At 38.9% G+C, this 24,174-nt stretch overlaps 1 protein-coding gene across 7 annotated transcripts in view; it reads right to left on the minus strand.

Annotated features, from left to right (window-relative positions):
- The window catches only part of TNS1 (tensin 1), a 236,648-nt gene that overhangs the window by 75,561 nt on the left and 136,913 nt on the right, over window positions 1-24,174 (minus strand). For all 7 annotated transcript variants that reach the window (XM_070952600.1, XM_070952525.1, XM_070952672.1 and 4 more), the window contains 5 exons: window positions 23,531-23,591; window positions 22,074-22,149; window positions 21,637-21,766; window positions 19,819-19,884; window positions 19,099-19,215 (listed from right to left, as the gene is read on the minus strand). In XM_070952600.1, the coding sequence (XP_070808701.1) occupies window positions 19,099-19,215; window positions 19,819-19,884; window positions 21,637-21,766; window positions 22,074-22,149; window positions 23,531-23,591 (450 nt within the window). The remainder of the gene's footprint in view (window positions 1-19,098; window positions 19,216-19,818; window positions 19,885-21,636; window positions 21,767-22,073; window positions 22,150-23,530; window positions 23,592-24,174) is intronic.

Below are 24,174 nucleotides of genomic sequence, written 5' to 3' on the forward strand. Positions count from 1 at the left end.
CTATAATGCCAAAATTCTAGCTAGAGCAGGGATGGGCAACTATGGTCCCTTAATTAACTATGGACTTCAACTCCCAGAATTCCTGAGCCAGCCAAGAATTCTGGGAGTTGAAGTCCAGAGGTTGTAAAGGGGCCATTGTGGCCCAACCCTGAGCTAGCGCACCAGTTTAGAAAAGGCATGCCCACACTAACTTCTGTAACGAAGGAAGCAGTCACTGAAGCTGTAAAGCCAATGCTACAATGCCTCAATAATGATGACTTTTTTTTTTGAAGTCTTCCTCTCTTTGCAACTTCTGAAATCCAGCACAACTAATGCACAATGTTCAGAATAGATGGAATGGGGAAAATTCTTAAAAGTTCCAAGAGAGGAATTATTGAGAAACCTCAACTATTTCTACAGCATTATATGTCTGAGAAGATGAGCACTTCATAGATATAGCTTGCCTCATCCTAGGAGGCCTTAGTATAACTCCAGACTGGGATGCTATTTTCATATGCATCATATTTGCAATTTTTTTCCCCCTCGTAATGCATTACATTTCGGGATTGGGCTGTGTGCTTTTTCTAGGCTTCTGCATTGCAGCAATCTAGAAGCTTCCCTGCCAGCCTCTCATCCTGCACCTTGACATCTTAAACCACAGAGGAGGGTGTCCATGCCAACAAAAGGAGATGTAAACCAAGAAGGTAGATTCCTCTCCCTTTAGTCATCTGCTGAATGGCAAGGAGACAGCTCCCGTTTCCCTATAGGCAAGAACAAGGGGGGAAAGAGGCAGAAAGAGTAAAGGAGTCAAATGTAATGATGGAAACAAAGCCCTTGCTAATGGGAGTTTCATATGGATTGTTGATAGCTTTAGCAGGCGAGGCAGACCAAAGCCACTGCAGTACTCAGAAAGATCAGCAGCCAACCACTCTCTGTCCTGCGCCTTCTGCTTTTTTGTGGTCTGAAAGTGTATTGACTCTTGTGGTCTTTTCACTCATGAGATTATTGGCTCTTGTGTCCCCGTGTGAGACAGATTTCTGTTTTGTCTCCTCTTCTCTTTCTGGCAGACGCTGGAAGATGGACAGAGTTCCTCCCACTTTGTCTATACATGATAGCAATCAAGGACTATTCTAGGAACACCAGATAGTCTGTCATAAAATTCTTAAGCGAACTAAAACCTCCTACTCCCTATTACAGACACGAACAATTACTTATAGTAACAATAAAGAATGCAGGTACTGTGCAAAGAAGTAACGGTTGCACAAGAGAGATAGTTTATTAAACTTCAATCTACATTCAATTCTTTGTGTTGAAGGATAAAAATTGTCCCAAGCCAGTTAGTTATCTAGATTTATATTTCATATTTTTAAACTGCCCACCTCATTCAAAGAGAGGCTTTATTATCCCCAAGAAGTAAATATTCCATTGATTAGCAATTTTCTCATTGGTGGAATTTAACCATTCCTTGCAAATTACTGTTCAGGTGTGTACAAAATTTCATTAAAGAGTTTGCATTTACAAATTACACTGTGTAATTTTCTACTCTCTAAATTCTATCAAGGAATGTTCTAATCTTCTGCTTCAGTGAATGCTGTCCTATTCACACCAGTGATTCAACATTTGCCAGTCCATATGCAGATTTGTTCAATAATTTAGAAAAGTATCAGACTATCTACATGTGCTCTTGATGGTAAATGTTAAATTAAAACCCATTCCATTATTCACAAAGGCAATCATACAGCCAATAGGAGTTAGACAAAGAAAGCACACCCATTCGTTTTTTTTTTATGAAGGCTCACAAATTATCCTTGCAGTACATTTACCTCTGAACTAGTGGGTTCACTAGAGTTGAGACATAATAATATTGAGCCAATATATTGTCATTTTATGAGGATATCATAAAAGACAGATTGTAGATTATAAAAAGCAAGTATAGCTGTTTAGAATATCTTGCAGGTGAATTTTATGTGTGTGTGTGTGTGTGTGTGTATGTGTGTGTGTGTGACCAAGGAAGATATATGAGGTTACACATGAAGATGTGGGAATTATAGGAACTAAAGTCCAAAAGGGCTCCAGATTGAGAAAGTCTAAATTATGGAATGGAATTCAGAGCATGACATGCCTACACGATACTAAATATGATATATTAAAGTCATGCCCATCTCCCTACAACTTTTCTGGAGCAGTTGGGAATATCTGAGAAATAAAATGATAAATCATTTTATCATTTAGAAATAAATGATAAATAAATGATAAATAAATAAAATCTCTTTTAAAGATTTAAAAGAGGAAAGAAGAGGAGAATTAATGAATCATGCCTGGAATGAACAAGCTTCCTTCAGACCAAATTGGGTAGAGCTGTAGTGAATGAACACTACTGAAGACACTTCGAGGTGTTTGCAAAGTGCATCTGTCAACAGGAATTAGAATTAGATAATGGAGAACTGCAGGTAAATGGCCTATGGTGAATTAAAACAACAACAATTTCAGCAATTCCAAACTCCTTCACTTAACATTTAGAGAATTATAATACCACTGGTGTGATAGTAAATCACAGGAAAAAACACAGAAAAACAAATTGAACCTTTTCAGCAGATCTACATCATAGGTTGCTTTCCTATCAAAACTGATCTATAGAGAAAAATCATTTCACCCTTTTTGTTAAACTTGCATTGGAAGTTTTAAAAATAAACATTATGTGGCCATTCGCTCCTAGAGATGTAATCAACTCTCTATAGTGGTGCTGTATATAATTATCCAACTAGTATTTGGCATAAATCAATGGCTAAATATGAAGAGAGCCCGCTGTAATGCACTACTTAAAAGCATTTAAGCAAGGTGGCATATACAAATGAGCCATGAGTATGATTCTTTGCCCCCACCCCAACCCCATTGTCCCTTAAATATGATGCATATGAGATTTTATACATTTCCCAGGATAAGCAACCCAGCCTAGCAACACAGGATGGCCACAAATACACAGTGACTGAAGTTGCTACTAGGAATGGTCTGTTGATATTCAATCTTACATGGTTCCCCCATGAATGTCCCTTAATCATTTCCATTTCTTCAGTATCCCAGCTTCAATAGGTTACTTACAGGAGCTCCCACTCTTGTCTGTCCTGCAGGCTATTTATGAGAGAGCCATAAAACCCTGAACAAACAAGATAAATATGGTGTCTTACAGATAAAGTCCCTTAAATAAACGCCAAGGAAGATCTATTTCAACTAGACCTAAATGACCGAGGCCAGATTTATTTTCTCCCTCGATGGTAGAAGAGATCAGACTGAAATTTTAAATCTGTGATGTCCTGAATTAAATTCAGAATACTATAGCTTTTAAATGACAGAGGTTCCTGTTTAGGACTTACTAGACAATCAATAAATGTATTATCTATATGCAGTTAACTTCCTTTGTATTTCTATTAGAGCTATATTTCTGAATTGATTCAGATGATCAAGGGGATGGTCTTGAGCATAATTCTAATTTAAAATTCGATCTCCCCTAATTTAAAATTAGCTACTCTGCTTTTTGACATTTAATATGGGACAGGCTTACCCTCACTATAACAGACCGAATTAGTTCTTTAGCCCTTCCATGTCATCAGAGGAGCTCTGCTGTATGTGTGTTTTAAATAATTTAAACCCATTTTTTTTAAAAAAAAAATGTTGGTAAACTCCTTTGAAGTGCATTTGTATGGAACTAAATAATGGAAATGGGTTAAATCATATATTGTTTTTGTTTGTGTCAGTCTGAATTCTGGGCCAATTTGGTAATTTTGCTAAATTATTGATGCCAGAAGACAGACAGACAGAAGCTGAATCGCTGATTCCCTAGAATGGCTTGGTTGCTTTCACTGTAATTCCTTCTTTCTAAGCAATGCAAAAAGAGAGCACTTATGTTAAGAGAACTGTAATAATTCCAATTTGTTTTCAAGCACAATTCAAAGTAGTGCTGAAAACATTTATAGCTTTAATGGGCCTTGATCCAGTTTAACATTAAAGAACATCTCCTCCTACTCTTTGATGACAGTAGCTACAATTTTCTTTCTTGTGGTGAAATTGGCTCCCCAAAGAGGCTCTCCACACCAACTAAATTTATTATTTAGACTAATATTACAAGCTTCTCTATTTCAACAGTGTGATTCGGAGTTTTATTACTTGTCTAAGCTTTCCTATATTGTCTGAAATTGTTTTTAACTTTTTTTTTTTTAACTGTTTCTTTTAAACATTTTATTTGCTGGGATTGGGAAATGTGGGTTTAAATTCCACTCAACCATGGAAATCACTTAGTGATTTTGCACTAGTTATTATCAGGTAGGGAAGTTAAAATGAGGAGCAAAATTCAAGATGCCTTCTTGAATTCACACAGAAAATATGGTACCGTGTTTCCCTGAAAATAAGACCCTGTCTTATATTTTTTTGAACCCTGAAATAAACGCTTGCCCTTATTGCCATGCGCTCAAAAGCCCAATTGGGCTTATTATCAGGGGATGTCTTATTTTGGGGAAAACAGGGTATATATAGATAAAAATGTATGCTTTTTAATGAGACAGTTATGGTGCTTATATTCCTGAGATTCCAGAGCACCATGTTTGACAGAAATATGTATTTAATAATGAAACCAGTAAAAGTAAGAAGTAGCTGGTAAACATAGAAAAATTGTAAACAGCGAGGAGGCAGACAGCAATCCATATATGAATTTATACATTTCTACCTGTATCTCAGCCACTAAGACTGATTTATTCATAATAAATTACAGTACACAAAACCAAGATTACAAAAAGGTAAAGAAAAGAAAAGGCTGGGACCTTATTTTCTTGTGATACTCTTTTGTAGGTTGTGTGATCCTTGTAATCTTCTAAAACTTCCAAAAATCATGATTTACATTTTAGGTTCTTTTGTTGTATGTCCTCCACCCCACCCCATCCCACCCCACCCGACCCCGGGCAGTAGTTTACTTCCTATGCCACTAATACAAGATCAGCAGAGCTGTTGTCCTTGCTGACTCTCTTGAGGTATCCTCTTCATTGCAGCCTAGATGATCTGCATAGAAATGTTTGCTTTTTTCACAAAAAACTTATTTTATTTGTGCTGGATCACCTTGAATCCAGATCAATAAAATGGACCAAGAGGGAGGTTCTGTGGTGAGAATAGTAAGCCGAATGTTTCAAAACCAGAGCAAGCAGATGGAACCCTTTGCCAAGGTTGAGAACTTTGATCAATTATTGCAACATTACTGTATTTATTGTCTAATACAAACTAAGGGGTTCTCTTGTTACAGTAAGCAATGTATACACATACGAAGCAGAAAGGGGTCATCACTGCGACACATGGAATGCTCCAAGTCAGCAGTTTGCTCTAATAAAAGCTATAAGGGTGAGGCTGGTCAAAAGGTTCCTATAGAGATCCTGGGATAAATTCTGCAGAGTCTCACTGTTTGGTTCAATTTCAAATTAAGGAATCTTCCCCACTATCCTGTCAGAGCTGAAGAAGCTTCTTGGATGAGAAGCGAAACATCTTCAAAAGAAAAAAACAAGGAAGTCCAGTTGTCTCCTGAAAAAGCATCTTTGAGGCAACCATGACCTGGATGACTGCAAATCTCTACAGAATCTGAACCGATGTATTTCATGGCTCTTCCTTCCCTATCTATCCACCTAGCTCATGACTACAATTGCACTTGGCTAAGGGTTTTTGTGAATTTTGATTAATCCTCATTCCAATATACATGCTTAACAACAATTGCTAAACGTGAAACGCAATAGGGGATTTATCCTGGCATTTACCATAGAGTATAATCATGGTTTCCATTTAACAGACAAGGACATTTAAACGTAGGCGACTTGAATGAAGCATGTCTGTTCCATAGTGATACTCAAAAACATTTGAAATCCTACCTAAAGCCAATATTTATATCCCAATGTGTATGAGCAAGCCAGAGCAGCGAGATACTTGTGTGTCTTAGGCAGCTGTTATGTGTATTTTCCATGCCACAACCTGCCATGACCTCACTCACAAACCAGATATAGCTCCGCTTACCACTCTTACTTCCCCTGGTGTGAAGGGGCATGATTTAGAGGGAGGTGAGTACTTTAACGTAGTGAATTAAAACTGATACCAACAATGGGGAGAGATCAACATACTGGACTGTAAATAACAGTGTGAACTCAGCAAGGAAGGCATGGAAGATATCTGAGGGCAAAGGGCCTGACTGAAAAAATATAGATGGATGGATAGGAACAATTATTGTATGAGTTCATAGCACAAATATGTTGATTAGCAAGGAAAGGCTTACAATACATGCACTTTCATGCATCAAGGATGTCTCCAAAGGACACAGAAGAGATATTTTTGTTTATTCTGAAAAGCCAGAAGGTTAAATAATCTCCTCTACAAATATCTTTTGAACACTTTATAACATATGCATGTCTAGAAATCAAATTTATTCTGGAAAATGTACAATCTCTGCCTGTATAATCTTAGACAATCTTCATGAGTGTTTTGAGTCACAGATTTAATGTGTAATATATATTTGGCTGGGGATTGCAGAATTGGTGCTTGGGGCCAAGTAACATGTTTCACAGCATTTAAAATTGTGAGAGTTACAGGTATGCCATCCAGGAGTAATTCTCCATTCACTCATTTCTTAATGAGTGAAGATAAGATGAAATCAATTCTGGTGGAGAACAATTCTCTAACCTCTCAGTCTACTGCAATATCAACATGTATGTATGGCTGGACCAGAGCAGGAAAGTACATTATGAATCGCATCAATCAGGGAAGTACATCTAGAGGGAACCAGAAGAAGGGGCTTCTCTACAGTGGTTCCCACCCTCTGCAGTATCATTCTCCCAGATATAAGTTACACCCGGTACATCTGAAGATCCTGAAGACATGTTTCCGTGAGTAGGCCTAGGGACCAGGAGTGGGTTCTAACATTTTTTACTATCGGTTCTGTGGGTGTGGCTTATTTTGTGGGCGTGGTTTGATGGTCATGTGACAATTATTTAGGATTTAGCAGAGGTACTGGTCTACCAGGCTTTTAACTGCTTGCAGAGCTCTACCGATCTATCCATTTATTTTTTGCAGGCACTGGTCTACCCATTTATTTTTGCAGGCACTGATCTACTCATGTATTTTTGCAGGCACTGGTCTACTCATGTATTTTTGCAGGCTCTGGTCTACTCATGTATTTTTGCAGGCACTGATCTACTCATGTATTTTTGCAGGCACTGGTCTACCCATTTATTTTTGCAGGCACTGATCTCATATTTTTGCAGGCACTCGTCTATTCATTTGTTTTCTTTTAACACTGATCAGCTGTAGGGAGGTCCTTTGAAGCCGCTCAGCAAGAGTTTAAACAGTTTTTTTCCCTCTAGCCATCAGCTGGGACTCAGGAGACAGCAATAGATTGGGGGTGGGGCCAAATAAAAGGTAAGAATAATGTGGGGGAGGTGGGGGGGGCACGGGGGGCGGGGGACAGAACTGGTTCGGTGATGTCATATCATCACCGTTACTGGTTCGGGAGAACCGGGCCAAACCGGGAGGATCCCACCACTGCTAGGGACCCCGATAGACATGGAACCAATCAAATAGTATGATTGTGTTTGTTCTTGCTGCAAGGGTGAGAGTCAGAGGTGGGTTTCCGCAGGTTCTGACCAGTTCTGGAGAACCGGTAGCGGAAATTTTGAGTAGTTCAGAGAACTGGTAGTAAAAATTCTGACTGGCTCTGCCCCCATCTATTCTCTGCCTCCCAAGTCCCAGCTGATTGGGAGGAAATGGGGATTTTGCAGTATCCTTCCCCTGCACTGGGGTGGGAATGGAGTTTTTACAGTATCCTTCCCTGGACATGCCCACCAAGCCACACCTGCCATGCCATGCCACGCCCACTAAGCCACACCCACAGAACCGATAGTAAAAAAATTTGAAACCCACCACTGGTGAGAGTGTGTGGTTAGAGGTAATTTTATATTGTGGAATTATAATAGTATAAGACGCTAAGAGTCACCATGTGTGAGTTGGGAAATTATATAAATAATAATTTAATAAATAATAAATATGTGCACAAGAAAGCTGCTACATACCATTGTTTCTTAATATGTGTGAGAGATTATCTGAGAATGCATAGCACAATCTTCACATGACAATAAAACATGAGGTACTCCTGGGTTAACAGCTTTTTACACTGAATTTTATGTGCCTCGGGCAATTTTAAATTCTTAGCTGGTTATGTTACATATAAAATTACCAATTTACTTTACTGGGGCCTTGAAAATGTTGGAAAATTACTGTAGGTAATTTCCAGTTTAGTCTGGACCAAGCACATTCCCAGTCAATCCTTATATCACATTCAGAGCAAGCACATATGTCACTCTGCACAGCTAGTAAACACATAGCTTGAAGTTTATTTGCTAAACATCAGCACATTTATTTGCTAAACATTAAAAAAAACACATTTAACAAGCAAAAAGCAAGGGGAAGAAAGATATGAACAACAGGCAAGAACGAACATCATCGACAGCTATCAAAAGGGGCAGAACTTCCCCAAACCACTAGAAACCATACTGTGGGTAATTAGCATGGACAGTCCCCAAGGAAGCGGTCTTGGTTATTCTACCTTGATCCTTTTATGTACATAATGGTGAGGGATCCATTATGCACCCTAAAGGAAACCACTTGGTACAGTTCACATAGAATAAGACATAATAGCAATATAGATCATGCTCACATTATGTAAGTTGCTGAGACCCAACTCCAAAGAAGTACTTGAAACAAATCATAAGCCCTACCTAGTAAGCCAAAAGAGCTAAAGTGGTTTCCATAAATGCCAAGAAACCAAAGAGTGTGTCTGAGCTTACAGTTGAATGAAAAACTAAATAGAGGTAGTCCTTGACTTACAGCCATTTGTTTAGTGACTGTTCAAAGTTATGACGGCACTGAAAAACTGGTCTTCATACTTACAACTGTCAGCATCTCTGTGGTCACGCGATCAGAATTTGGGCCCTTGGTAATAGGCATATATTTATGATAGTTGCAGCATCCTTATATAATTGCCAACTGTGACCTTCTCGGCTTCCAACAAGCAAAGTCAATGGAAGAAACCGGATTTGCTTAACAACCATGTGATTCGCTTAATAGCCAAGATGATTCATTTAACAATCATTGCAAAATAGCAATAGCACTTAGACTTATATACCGCTTCATAGTGCTTTACCGCCCTCTCTAAGTGGTTTACAGGTTCAGCATATTGCCCCCAACAATCTGGGTCCTCATTTTACTCACTTCGGAAGGATGGAAGGCTGAGTCAACCTTGAGCCGGTCAAAAGAGGTCATAAAATTGGATGTGACTCACTTAACAACCACCTCATTTAGCAATGGGTTCCAGTCCCAATTTCGTGATCCTAATGCAAGGACTACCTGTATATAGCTTGCTTAGTGCTTATAACATGTTATCTGGATAAACAACGGATGCTAATACATAAGTCAATGCACCCCTTCCTTTTTTCCAAGGGCAACTCAAGTTGGCATACATGATTCCCTCCATTATTTTTAATCCAGGGAAGCCAATTAAATTGATATATAATGACTCTTCCAAGGTCACCTGTTGAATTTCATGGCTGACTGAAGACTGAACCAGCAACTCCTCAATCTTTCTCCATCCCTCTATGCTTCATCTCGTTATGTCAGCGCTGGAAGAAAGCCTAATTTGGAACGCTGACAACAGTTCTATACTTTGCTGTTCATGGGAGCTAAATCAGAAAAAGGAGGAGTCTTTAATTAAACTACAGTGCCTATCCGGAACGAGAAAATACTAAAATTCAAGCTAATGTTTCGTGCGATTGCACAGCGATAGGAATATTATTAGCCATTTGCACATAATTGGCAGCTGCGAATAAATACTGGATGACACAAGTGTTGGGTTTTTGTTTTGTCAGCATGAACAAATGGATTTATAGTCATCCTCCCACCTCATTTTGGTCCATGATTCTAGTGAACCCGCCCCCCCCCCCAAACAAAATCCCATTCAAGGCATACAGACACAAGAAATTGTGTTGTTGCCTGCCTCGCAGCAAGCTCTCCTGGCAAGCACGCTTGTTGGCATGACACCACTTGATAATTAGAGTGCAACAGGAGTGATTGCTTCTGGCAGCCTGTCAGGACTGGAGCAAAGATACATTCTCCAAGATGCTAATCCTGTGTTTCAGAGGAACAAGCATGGGACTTGTCAAAGGATCCTACCAAGGAGTTATACCTGCAAAAGGCTTCTTGAAATGTGGAGGGAGGTTTCTGGGATTGAAATTCACTGTCCCTCCTCCCCCCATTGCTTCTTTCTCAATTTACTCACCCGAGGGCCAGATTTAAAGTCAGGTTATAATAAATTGAAAAAACCCACATGCTGCTTGATAAATCAGGCTGACAGTTAAAAATTTGCTCCCTTTTTTGTAGATATACTCCAGCTACTACTGGACTGGTTCCCCATATTAACTAGCTCGATTGCTTTTGTTGTTGTTGTTGCAATTGGAAAATTAAGAAGTCCTGTGGAAAACTATCCAAACCCTAAGTTTTTGTGCACAAGAGCCCTTTCTATCAAACGGAATGAGACAATTCGCCACGGGCACCTCACTACTGCCTACTCGCCATTTAGCCGTGGCCAACTAGCCATGGGACAACTCGCAATGGAACAACTTAATTATTTAAGTTTAAATAATTTAATTTAATTCAATTGAATTCAATTGAATTAAAATAATTCAATTTAATTATTTTAAGTAATTTAAAAAATATTTTATTTTTTGTCACTCACACTTCATTTTATCCCTCCTTTTGCATCCTTTCTTCAATGATTTTATTCCACCCTTTCTTCGATATTAGTGTAACTCTTGTCCTTGTCCTACAGCAAGCTGTCCCATGGCAAGTTGGCCATGGTGAGTTGTCTAGAGGTGATTTTGCCACAACGAGTTGGCCACAGCAAGTTGTCCTAGACTCTTTTTTAAGGCAATGGTAATTCTAATAAACACCAAGTCTTAGTTTGTTTTGATGGGGAGGGAGGATTCCATTGTCATTTATAATGTATACAGAACTTGTACTCTAACCACCCTTCAGTGCTTCTGACACAATGAATTCCTATGCATTCCTCTTCTTATATTGCATACCACAGCATTGTTAATTCACTATGCGAGGCTGTAGCTTTCTAGAATTTGTGATTAAAGAATACACTGTAAGCTTCATCATACTGATATTAATATTCACATGCTACAGTGTTTGTGATATCTAAGCTCAAATTGAAATTCTGAAGTCCCAAATTATTTGGCATTAACTGGCAGTGGTCTTCCCAAGAAAGAATAAGGAAAAGGGGCAATTCTCTGGATCGCTGCCAGCCTCTGTTTTCGGGATCTAGGGCACATCTGTATTAGTACTCTGATAGGCTAGTATGGTTTCTATTGGCAGCATTTAGTCCTCCCTTGTTCATTGTTGTCTGTCAGTTTCACAATTGATATTGCATCAAGTTAATCTGGTCCCATACCTGTTTGAACAGGTATGGGACCAGATTCAGCCTTCCTCCCAAGACTCAGATGGAGTGGGACAAGCTCTAGAAAACAACGCAGCGTCTGTGACAATCCTTCCTTTTGGAACGGTATTGGCATTGCCCCAGTCACATTACCAGGATTATCATGGGCAAAATACATTTGCAAGTGAAGTGAAAGAACTTGCCAGTGGCAGAGAGAAATGGCATATGTTTAGGGGAAAGAAAATATAGTGGGAGCTTAAGCCTAAAAAGGTGGCATTTCTCAAAAACTGTAAACTCTAAAATGGTAAGAGTTGTAAACTCCAGGTCTTTTTCTAGGCAGACACAAGATCCCCATCTCTTCTGGATTTTTACTCAAAAATTCCTGGAGTTGTTCCTCCAACTTGATATAGGTTTTCTCTCACTAGATCTGGAAATGCTATATACTAGTTAAAGTCACTTTGATATATATAACATTTAAAGTTTTGGAATCTGAAACTATAGAACAGCTGCATCTTTATAGTTTTAAGGACATCTTTTAACTAAGAAATCGCTTCTTCACTCATTGTCATTTATTATTTTCTGTCCCGTTTTCAAAGATAACAGTACTACTGCTTTGCAGTATGCAGCTAAGGATAATGCAATACAAACATCCACTGTGGTAGCAACAGTCTTTCATGCAATCATTTCGCTTCTTCTCCTCTTTCTGTACCTCTCAGGCAAACCCAAATCTGATCCAGGGAATTCTCCCGAGAAGATTTGAAGTATACCAGGAGAGTGAAAATCCATTCCAACAGCATGACCACATCTTGCATGAAAAAAAATGGCTCAGGTACAGTCATCACAGGAAATCATGGATATATTATCTCTAAGACAGTATTCTCAAATCTGACACCTCCAAATCTGTTGCATAACAGCCCATTTTCCTCAATCATCTCATTCACCAAAATGACAGTAGTTATAAACTAACACATCTGGCAGGTCCCAGGCTGGGAAAAATTCATTTAAGACCCTGCAAATCCATTATGAGTCCAAACAAAGGGAGTGGGGGGTTGTTGCTAGCATTTGTAGCATACCATCTGCAAATTTGAGATTTTCCAGTCCGAAAGAAAGGAGCTTATAACCAAACAGCAATTTCTGGTTGTAGATAATGTCATTATTTGCACTGCAACAGAAATAGGTAATTCAGTCTCTGATAATCAACCTCCATCAAAGTTCATCCCTTTGTTGTTGCGGTTTTTCTGAATCTTCTCGCTTCATTAAGGAAAATCCTCACATTTCACAGACAAATTACTTGTATGGCTTCTGAGCTTCCAGTGTGCGGCAGGAAATTAAACATATACTTTTACATCTATCTCATTTCAGCCTTCCTTAAAGTACAAGGTCTGGATGAATATTACACTTTGAGAATTAAACCACCATGGCCCAAAGCCTTTCCATTCCTCTTTTATGAAAGCCAGACTCTTTGTGTCTTTCATATCAACATACAGTATTTTGTGAAAGAAGGGCCCCTCTGTCCATTTTTGCTCTGACCTTTTCAGAGGTACTTCACAACCAACAGCCAAACTCATGCTGATTTCTAAAGGGCCAGATGGGTGATATTTAATTATCTGATCTAATAAGGCAAGAAAACCATAAATAATCCACTCTCTGCCTCTCACTTTTAGTCCCCATGGCCGCTGACCATGTTTCTTCGTTTTCAAATCGCTTCTGCAGAATAGAATATACAGAGAGAGGCACGTTCACTAAAAGCCAGGGCTCCTTGCCACACGGAGAAATGAAATGCAGAGCATTCCAGACATTACATAATATCTGAAGCACAAGAAGCTTCAGGTCATTTGCTTTGGATAGAGACAAAACTGGTGTGGCTTGCATTTCCATAGAAATTCACCCCTTCCAAGCTAATCAATGAACTGAAATGCCACTTCCAATTTGGAACATTTTCAAATGTTATGAGGCAATTCTTTGATTTTACAAAAGATCTATACAATCTTTTGTGTTCAGTGAAGGCAACAGAGTTAACTTCACTACCCAGAGAAACTAAAAACAAATCGAAACCCTTACTACTTTTGCTCATACCCCCCCCTTTTTAAAAAAAAAAATTAAGTAGAAAGTTTCCAGTGTCACTACCAAACACAAAAGGAAAATGAACGAAAGTCCTTTGAACAGACTTTTGGCTCAGTTCATCTGAAATGCTTTTTACTTAACTGCCACATAAAGATAACAATCGTTAATGAAAAGTTCAGAATTAACAAATGAAAATCCAGTTATGGCCTTCATACTGACTCTGTCTCCTGAAACTTACGACAAGCCATAAATATCTAAGGTTAAGCCCAGACTCGTAGCAATTTTCACAACCCATTCATTATTATTAATGCTTCTTTAGATATAGGAGCAAATGAGAATTTGCGAAGCTTTGTGACCTTACAAGGAATAGAATAAGTTCTATACGGGGCAAATAAAACAAAGTTTGCTGCTTCACCATGTCTGAATATTTCTACACAGAGTAGAAATTGAAGACAATGCTTTTTGAATATGGAATGTGATTTTCCAAAGGGCTGAAGCCTTTTTTTTTTTAATCTGTGGAAATCTTCAGCTAAATATTGTCCCTAAAGTATTCCCTTTTGTTCTTTCCAAAGCTTAACTGCGTCCAAATACACTGTTTTGGATACAGTGTTTTTAAATAGTCATTTAGACACAAGGGCTGTCAGTCCTCTTAAATACTGCTCTTGCTTTTGATGAAAAAACAAGGATAAAGAAAACTGAGAGAATGTAACAGTATTCTTTTTCCACAGTATGAAGAGAAAAGGATAATAATTCTCACGCCTGAGAATTTGAGAGGAAGGAATATTATTTTGGATTGATTCTACGGAGTAGAGGTGATGAATTCAGGCAGGGGAATGAAGGTTGAATTCTCAATGAAAAAAGCTAAACTGTACGGCATAAATTATGAAGTAATGTCATCAACATTATTGTGGATGCATATGACAATGGGAATCGATAGGATGGAGACAGTGGCATGTTACATCCCCCTAAATGCTGATACTGTAAGAACCAGAAATACGTTGTAGGAAAATTCTATGATTTTCTGCTAGGCAACATGAATGACATGATATGGTAATGAGGTTAGAAAATACAGGAAAAGTGATTTAGGGATCCCCAAAATGAATAAGGGCAGTTTGAGGGAGGGAGGGAGGGAGGGAGGGAGGGAGGGAGGGAGGGAGGGAGGGAGGGAGGAAGGAAGGAAGGAAGGAAGGAAGGAAGGAAGGAAGGAAGGAAGGAAGGAAGGAAGTTAAAAGTTTTAACATCCTCTTTTTCATTTAATTTATAGGCAATTTCAATTTTACAAGAGTATGAAAGAATATTGCATCATATAGAGAGAAAAAGTTACAAGGCATGTAGTGAAAATGAGAACAAATAGTCAATGTCAAAAGAAAAATCAGTCATCTTGATGGAAATTTTAAAAAATGGTTTTTGAACATGAAGAGAGTTAAACAAGAAGCATTTAGCATACTGTATGGAATTTAAAATTACAGTGATGAAAAGATTTGAGTTTAAACAAATGAGGGAAGGCTGAAAGGGGTATTTTAGAGACTTATATGGAAATGATAGTGATAGGTTGAAAAGTGAAATTTCTTATCTCAGGCCTTTAATTTCTTTGGCATAGTATTTCTTACTTCTTTTCTACAATCTGCATAACCCATAAAGGGACAGGATAATAGGAATGTATATATTTATGTGTGTAGTAGTGAAAGGTAAGCCACATGCAAGGGATTATTTTCTTCATTGAAATAACAGATGTATATATGTACATGTGTGTGTAAATAATTTATATCTCAAGTTGCCAGGAAAAAACAACATTGTATTATGATCCCTTGTAATCATCCCTGAGATTCAAATGGAAAGGCAATCAACTCCCATTTCAAAGTACACAGAAAATGTAAACTGAGATAATACGCATTCTGAATTAAATAGGCTAATATTAGCCACTTAGTTTTTTCATTTCTTCAGTTCAGTTAATTGGCTATTATGGTATCATTCATAGTAGTCATACTACAATTAAATCTTTCATTATTGTGTTTATTAATATTCATTTATTATAACAATCAAAGTATTTTATTCAAAGGGCTTTATCTTGATTGCTTTTCAAGTATTCTGTTTTCTTTATGGTGTATGAGTGGATTCTTGTTTGCCAACAGAGATGCTGAAATTGCTTTCTCTTTTTCTAGTCATTTTAGGTAATGGCACACATTCATATAACTACAGAGATTTAGTTTCATTCCTGTTTCTCTAGACCAGCATTGAACTGGTACTGGATGCCTTAGCTATTAAAATCATCATCAACAACAAACAGCATCATCCCCCAGTGAGGCCCTACCTTGACATGGTTGTGGAGCTTGCATGCTCTGAAGAAACTGAGAGCTATGGCAGAGGTTCAATGGTCAGGTCTCATCAGAGGAGTTAGATGAAAAGTATTTTTCCCATAAACCAGTGGTGGGATTTAGCCAGTTCGGGATGGTTCAGGCAAACCGGTTGTTAAATTGCTGGCTTGCCCCGCCCCTTCCAGGAGTCCCCGCGTGCCCTATTTTGGATCCTAGGTAAGGGCAGGGAAGCCTACTAGCCCAAAATGGCGTAGGGGGGTACAGTGTGCCCCCCTGGCCTCTTTTTGCTCCCAGGAGGCTGCAGGGAGGCCTACTAGGCCCAAACCAGGCCACCGGGGGCGGTGTAGCGTGGGGCCCCCGCAACCCGTTTTTACTTCCAGGAGGCTGCAGAGAGGCCTACTAGGCCCAAAATGGGGCACAGAGGGTGCAGCACATCCCCCCCTGCAGCCCATTTTTGCTACCGGGGGGGGTGAAGGAGGCTGAGTGCTGCCTGTCACATACCCCTCGCCATGCCCACCATGGCCACACCCACCAAGCCAGTGATTAGGGCAGAGAGTTGTTCAATTATTTGAATCCCACCACTGCCATAAGCAATATAGTGAGACATAACTTACAGAAAGCTGTTCCAGATCAGTCATCACTTGAGTAAACAAGGTTCATGCTAGATATTGGGATTCCTGGACATCTGGTTACAGAACTCAGGACAGTTGGCTGAGCAACAGGGCCAGCAGCTTCAAGTTTACTAGAAGAAAAGTTGCTCGCTCATAGCAAATAAATGAAGATTGAAAACAAAGAAATAATGATTTGCTATTACCAATCAAGTCCAATGAGAAGATGATACCTGAAATGAATACTCCAGTTCTAGAAAAAACATCAGAATCAGAAGTAATACAATAAGGCTAGTAGTTCAATGCTGTCTATTATACAAAATAAAGTATTCACAGAAGTAGAATTGGAAAAACTGCAAAGATCTATCTACCCAGGTCAAATCCACTCTTTCTGCTATTATTACAAGTTTTTTCATTTCAACTTTTCCTCTTTCTCCTCCTCCTTTATTCAAAATGCATTTCTCATATTTCTTTGGATTGAATAGATGAAAATCACAAAATACAAAGCTCTAGAAATAGGAGTAGATTGTGACAAAAGAAAGCAATGATAGTACCAGTAGTAACAAGTGCTTTGGGTGCAATTCCAAAACATCTGGAGTACCACTTAAACACCATTGGCATTGACACAATCACCATCAGTCAATTGCAAAAAAAGTAGCTTTACTTGGAACAACTTACATCCTGCGACGATAGCTTTAACATCATCAAACAACAGTATTTGCCTATCCCAGGTCCTTGGGAAGGACTTGGATAAAAATGCCAAATCCAGTCTAAACATCTGGCTAACTGCGTGACCAACCATAATAATACAATTTCTTGTTCCTGAAGGAAACAACTAATGAGATTTTCTCTGGGTGAACTAAGCACAGGCTAAATCTTCTTAATGCCAAAGAGCACTGGGGGAGGGGATGAATTTTCTTACGCTGCAGCAACTTTGCTGCTGAGTTAGACATCAGCACATTTCATTTTTTTAAAAAAATGGGCAGGTTTTTACACCTATCCAACTGAAAACACTGAAATCTTGTTTAAAAAAGCGGATAGAAGGGAAATCTGCTTTTGCAGCAACACTAGAAGCAACAGTTTCATAGCTGAATATCCATTATGCACCCAAGCTTGCATTCCTATTTTCTGCTACGTATTTGACTGGAATCCAGAAATTATCCAATGCCAGTTTTCTTAAACCCTGCTTAAGAAGATGGGAGGGAAACAATGCCATTAAATCCCATTTGGCTTGAGGGCCATAAACTTGCTTTCTCTACCTCATAGGAACACGAGGAATCCTGTTTTTTTCAGCACCCATTGCTCATTCCGAGAACTCAGGTGACAGACTTGGCTTTACTTTCTGTGACTTATTCTACAGTACTCATCACTCTGGCACTCTAAAAACATTTGACTCATGCCATCTGTTCCTCAGGCAGAAGCCTATGACCTTCATGCTGTCCAGAAAATACATCTGTTCCCACCATTCCTTTTCCTGCACTGGCTCTCCCAGACATGCTGCCCTGGGTGAAGCCTCTACTATAGATTGAGGGCAGTGGCAGAAACAATCATGACTTAGCAAGTGGGGGGGGGGGGAACCAAGGCAAATAAAATGTGGCTGTTGAGCTTTGCTTACTGGGCTCAGTTAATATTGACCCTTAGCAATACTGTACAAACCATGCTGGGGCAGTAGTCCATTGGACTATTTTTACAGAAGAAGCAAAGAGTAAATGAAATAAATCCAAAAGGATTCTTCTAGATGCAGAGCTCAAAGCAATGGGCTCTCCCACAAAGTATGTTAGCATGAGTTGTGGCTATTAGCATTTGCATTTGCGTATTTCTGTCCATTTGATTTTCGTCTGTTAAGAGGAATTTTACAAAAAGGGCTAAAAATGCCTTTGGGGCATTTTGTGAATATTATTTAGGAAAAAGAGAGCAGGGCCCTCTTAATTCTAGCCAATATGTTATAAATCCCTGTTTAAAAATGGACTGAAGTGTGCTAAGAAACATTATGTTTCATGTTTTGCTGCAGTTTTTCTGTATAATCCAGAGGAAGCAACTCTCTTGTATCAAGTACAGATGGTTAAAAAATGTAAATTGGTGTAAAAGTAAAGGTAAAGGTTCCTCTCGCACATATGTGCTAGTTGTTCCCAACTCTAGGGGGCAGTGCTCATCTCAGTTTCAAAGCTGAAGAGCCAGCGCTGGCTGGCATGACTAAATACCAAAGGCGCACAGAACGCTGTTACTTTCCCACCAAAGGTGGTCCCTATTTTTCTACTTGCATTTTTCACGTGCTTTCGAACTTCTAGAAGCTGGGATTAGTAACGGGAGCTCATCCCATTATGCGGCGCTAGGGATTCGAACCACTGAACTGCCAACCTTTTGATTGACAAGCTCATCGTCTTAGCCTATGAGCCACCACATTAATTTTAATTAACTAATAATTAATTAATTATTAATTAAGGTTAATTGGTATAACCTTGTGCAATTGAGAAGACACAGAACATCTGCTATCATACAACATAAGTAAAGGCAAAAAGAAAAAGAAAAGGCTTGCTTGCATGGAGCTGGTATCTATTTAGATGGTGCACCAGGGTGTTTGTATCCGAAAGCTAAGTTACGTGAGATGGCAATCTGCATCACCTACCATCCATGCTGTCTTCACGACGTATATTGAAGTTTTCATAGGAATCCCTGCGGATGAGTGGATCTGATGTGTTGTAGTCCACTGAGACGCTTGGGCCATTCTCTAAATGTTCCATGCCTGAGAAGCAAGGATAGCATAATTTCAGGATCAGAGTTTTTGGTGTGGGGGCAATGAGGAAAAAAGGAGTAACATAATAAAGGAAAGATGAGAAATCAGAAGAAATAAGATCAAAGGATAGTGGGCCTAATCCATATACCTCAGTATGAGAAAGTCAAGACATGAAGCCAGATTTCCCAGTTAAGCTATTGAAGCAAGGAGGAACTGTATCTAGAATCGAGGCAATAGCCAAAGAACTTGCCCAAGGAGTAAGGAAGTATATAGATCAGGGAATAATTACACACAAAAAGACCTCTCTGTTTACTGTAAGAACAGTAGTTATTCAGGAATGTAATGAATGGAATTTTAGTTCACCGGGCAAAGAGAAATGGCCATCTGTTTGTGAGGACTTGCGGCCCCTGGTAACTCAGCAATTATCTGCTAATATTGACTCTACTGTGGATTTTGAATCTTTCAGTACTGATACAGGGGGAAAATAATTATATCAGGCCACTTATTCTGGCAGCAAGTTTAACAAAACAAATGTACAATTTCTGAGGCCTATAAACGGAGAGGGGTAAAAGGAAGAAAGCAAATAGTGAACTATTGCAAAAAAGTAAATACCTTGAATCTTCTCGGGACCATAGGAGAATACAAATTCCACCTTCCCATACTCAGGAAACCTCTCATCTGATTTTTTTTTTTTAAAAAAAGAAAAGACAAAATGGTATTCAGTAAGTATGTTCTTTGAACAGGTGAGGCATTATAGAGCGGCCTGTGCATAGACTGAAACATAGAAGACCAAATGGTGGTACAATCAGTGTCTAAGCAGAGGTAAGAAAGAAGGTACTGGGAAGACCAGATGAAGTTTGATCAGCTGATGATTCCAAATCTGAATTCAATTACAGTGGTAGGAACGTAAGGCTCTGAGCAGATCAGCTGGTGGGCTGGCACACAGGGTATTTGGAGAAGAGTACATCAGTTTTGCCCTAAATCAGCCATACAGTGAGCTGTTGAACAGCATTACTTGATCTGTTGTGTTTAGGTGGTTTAGGGGTGAGGAATTTGTGGTAGGTGTGGGTGTGTTTGGGGATTGTTATGTGTGTTGGACCTGATCTTTGGGTGTTAAGTGAATTTTGTTGTATGGGTATACTGTGTATACATGTACAATGACAATAAAGTTATTATTATTATATGTCTCCTCTAGATATTTTTTTTCCATCCAAAATCCAGAACATCAAAATGCTCCAGGTTTCTATTTGGCTGGATCATGACTGTATCATGACTTGCCCAAACTGGTCTCTCCAAACTTCCAAACCACCATACATTTGTTTTGTGCATGAATGCTCTCGTGCGCACTTCTAAATGTCAGTTTATAAATATACTCAGGCTGATAATAGTATAATGGTAATGGCCCAGTCTGCAGGACTTATTGCACTTCATAAGAGATATTGCAGAATGGGAACAGAAGATTCTCCATTTCCTGACAGGAAAATTTAGTTCAGGGTTCTCATACCGAAAAGATTATAGCCCTCTCTTTGGCTATTCCTTCGGATTTCAAAACTTCAGTGTTTTGTCTGCCACTATATTCCATACAAGATGGCTCATCCTCAGTCAGTATCAGTGGAGACAATTCTATTCCAATTTTAAAATGGTTTTTTGCACCTGGACCTGGTCTCTGCCCTTTCGATGTTTCTGAGAGGAGGCAACACCCATTGATTTTGCTTCATGTGCAAAATGAAAAATAAGTTCATTTGGGGAACTTATCCTCTTCAAGAATGCACAGGGATTGTTAACAAGGCACAGGATTCCCCACTCCTTTCTAGTGGAGTCAAGAATTTGCTTTTGGATAGGATTGCCCCTGGAATGGCCGACAGCTGTACGATCATTATTTCCTCAAGCACTGATTTTTGTCCACTACTGGCAGAACAATTAGAGTAGGATCTGCTGTCTGATTTTTCAGTGCTTCATAAAAACATGACTGTTTTTGCAGACTTCTAGACAAATACAAATACATACAATATAAAAAGGACCAACTGAAATCTCATTCACCAAAAAAAAAAAAAAAAAAGGTAGAGATGGGCCTAAATACCAACTTTGGTACATTTCAGATATGTTCTAACTAAACATAATCAAAAACTACATAGAGTATCTGAGGATGATAATATAAAACAATGGAATGCCATGTAATGGTTACAATTACAATACATATAATTCCTTATCTGAACTTCTCACAAGTGCTTGCTAAATAAAGTGAAATGCCTTCTAAACTGAATATATACTACAAATATTGATTTTTCCTCCCAAGCACACACCCTGGTACCATAGAGTGAACCATTCTAGAAAAGCCACAACTTGGTTACAAAGGCCCCCGCAATGTCATGCATTTTATTACTATGAGTAACCCATTCACTCTCTCTTCTTGAACAACACTGTCTTTACCTTTAAAGGCATCATCCAGGTCCTCTTTATTGAAGACAATAGCCAAATCATGAATGGCACAGGTATGGAACTGCACCCGAAAGATTACATCCCGCGTCGGGCTACGGAATTCCTTGTGATAGCATTTCAGCTGCCAGTGAAAGAGGGCATAAAGGAAACAAAATGAAACATGCCATCGCCTGGGAACCTACCTGAGAATAGGAATGATTCTAGCCACTTGCAGGAATTCTATACTTGAGTCCTTTGCTGCTGTAAAGACATCGTTTCTCTGCATTTCCCCACAAAGACAATGAACTCTCCTTAAGTACATGGAATATGGACTACAGGTTGCAACGTTCTTAAGCCTCCTATTATGGAGTCTTTAAATGGGGTGCCAACTTTTACAATCTAAAGACCCACAGTGATAAAAATGAAAATGTACAACTTTTGACTCTTACCAAAATATCTCCCTTTAAGAGGAGTCCCGGTTCTATGGTGATACAGATGCTCGTCTGGCTGTCTCCCTGCACATTGCTATAAAGAAGTAGAAAGAAGCAAAATGTGGAAGACAATCAAAGCAACTCAATAGCTAAGATTCATTTCATCTGCCACATCCCGGCCACAGTCAAGGTGGTGTCACTAAATGTCAGACCAAGACCAGGAAAATCCAAGTTTCAAGTTACTGGTCTGTCACTCTCCCTCAGCCCAATTTACCTCACAGGGTTGTTTGGAGGAATATATGGGAATATATGGGAGAAACAACTGCTATACTCCTTGAACTTCTTGAGAATTTTTTTTTCATAAAAGAAGAAACCACTCTGCTGTTTTAGCATTTCTATTTTTGCTTTGTACTACATTTGCTAAATCATTTTTACTGATCTGGAAACACTGCTTAGATCTCCTGTGATCAGCATTAGAAACTGATCCAGTAGTTTACCTGTAGCAAAAAGGTAATGATCCACAAAAATGATGAGTTTCTTATCAAATTTTCTTGTATCTATTCTTCATGCAATCTGTTCTAAATATACTGTGAGCAGCTGGTATATCTGGACCTGGTCAGCATTTCCACTTCTAAGTTTTCTGTTATACACAGGAATACCACAAAAGCAAGAATTTTCTTATATGTACGTGGACAAGGTTTGCCATAATCTTCATTTCACCCAGTATCTTGCTGTTCTTTCATTGTCCCAGAGCTTTACTGAACAAATTCATTGAATAAATTCAATTTTAGTTGGTCAATACCAGCCAAGGTAAATTGTGATTGATGGCATTATGATTTAATGGTACCATTTGCTGATTTGAATGGAAAGGAAAGCAATAAAGATGATTCCCTATTTCACATTTTTTCTTCAATAAAGGTTTCATGGAGATTGATTGCATGTATACATCAAACTGATTAATAAATGGTTGGTTTAAATTCAAGTAGATAGAAGAGGAAAATAAACTTTAATCAGCGAAGTTATTTCTCTATGGATAACTGTGAGCCAATAATGCTTTTCCAACCCAAACTATCTCAGAATTTAAACAATAAAATGAAGGCTAATTTTGTGTAACTATCTGTAACTCTTTAGGGGAAAGGCAATATATAAATGTAAAATTGCATAAATAAAATTAAGATGAATGCTATGAAAGAGAAGAATGGGAAACGCTGATATAGAGCTGATAAGTCTCCTGAGGCCCTTGATACACTTAGTTTTAGTTGTAATAATAATAAATAAATGCAGCCCCAGGAACAGCGGGGAGTCTCTGTGCCAGCCATATACTCTAGAGCAAAACTCAGAATAACACATGGAACTAGGTGTACAAGATACCACCTCTACTGAAAAGCTCATAGAAAGTTCTACTCTGCTTTGCATCAGGACCAAGAAGAAATCTGAGTGATGTAAATCAAAATAATAATGTCAACTCCATTTACTAGATTCCTGATGTGTAGACCGGTTGCATTGCCTGATATATCTTGAGGAAGGGCCGGCAGCCTAGGAAACATAAAATAAACAGAGAAAAAGGTCTTATTTACAGAGAAGGCAACATGAAGGGGCCAAGGCAAACAGTCTCACTGGCGGAGAATGACAATACCCTCCTTGTAACAAACAACTCTAGGTTTGTGTCAGTGGTACCCTGTTTCCCTGAAAATATGACCCAACCAGAAAATAACTCCTAGCATGATTTTTCAGGATGGTCATAATATAAGCTCTACCCCCCCCAAAATAAGCCCCAGTTAAGATTGTCAGCCAGATGGATGCATTTAGTACCGTATTTCCCCAAAAATAAGACCAAACCAGAAAATAAGCCCTAATGCGTCTTTTGGAGCAAAAATTAATATAAGACCTGGTCTTATTTTTGGGGAGACACAGGTAGAAGTTGTGGAAAGCAGTAAAGCATGGTCAAGCAGCAGGTTTATACATTATTTTGAGGCAAAGTTTAACTACAGTGTTTAGACACATGCTGGCTGGGCAAATCCTGGGAGTTGAAGTCCACACATCTTCAAATTGCTGTGGGTGACTAACATTGGTTTAATGCTTTCTCTGCTCAAGTCTTATATAGGACTCTGTTAAGAGC

This window comes from Pituophis catenifer, unplaced genomic scaffold (genome assembly GCF_029215685.1).
Source record: "Pituophis catenifer annectens isolate HBS135680 unplaced genomic scaffold, rPitCat1.0.hap2 SCAF_1, whole genome shotgun sequence".
Classification (NCBI taxonomy): domain Eukaryota; kingdom Metazoa; phylum Chordata; class Lepidosauria; order Squamata; family Colubridae; genus Pituophis; species Pituophis catenifer.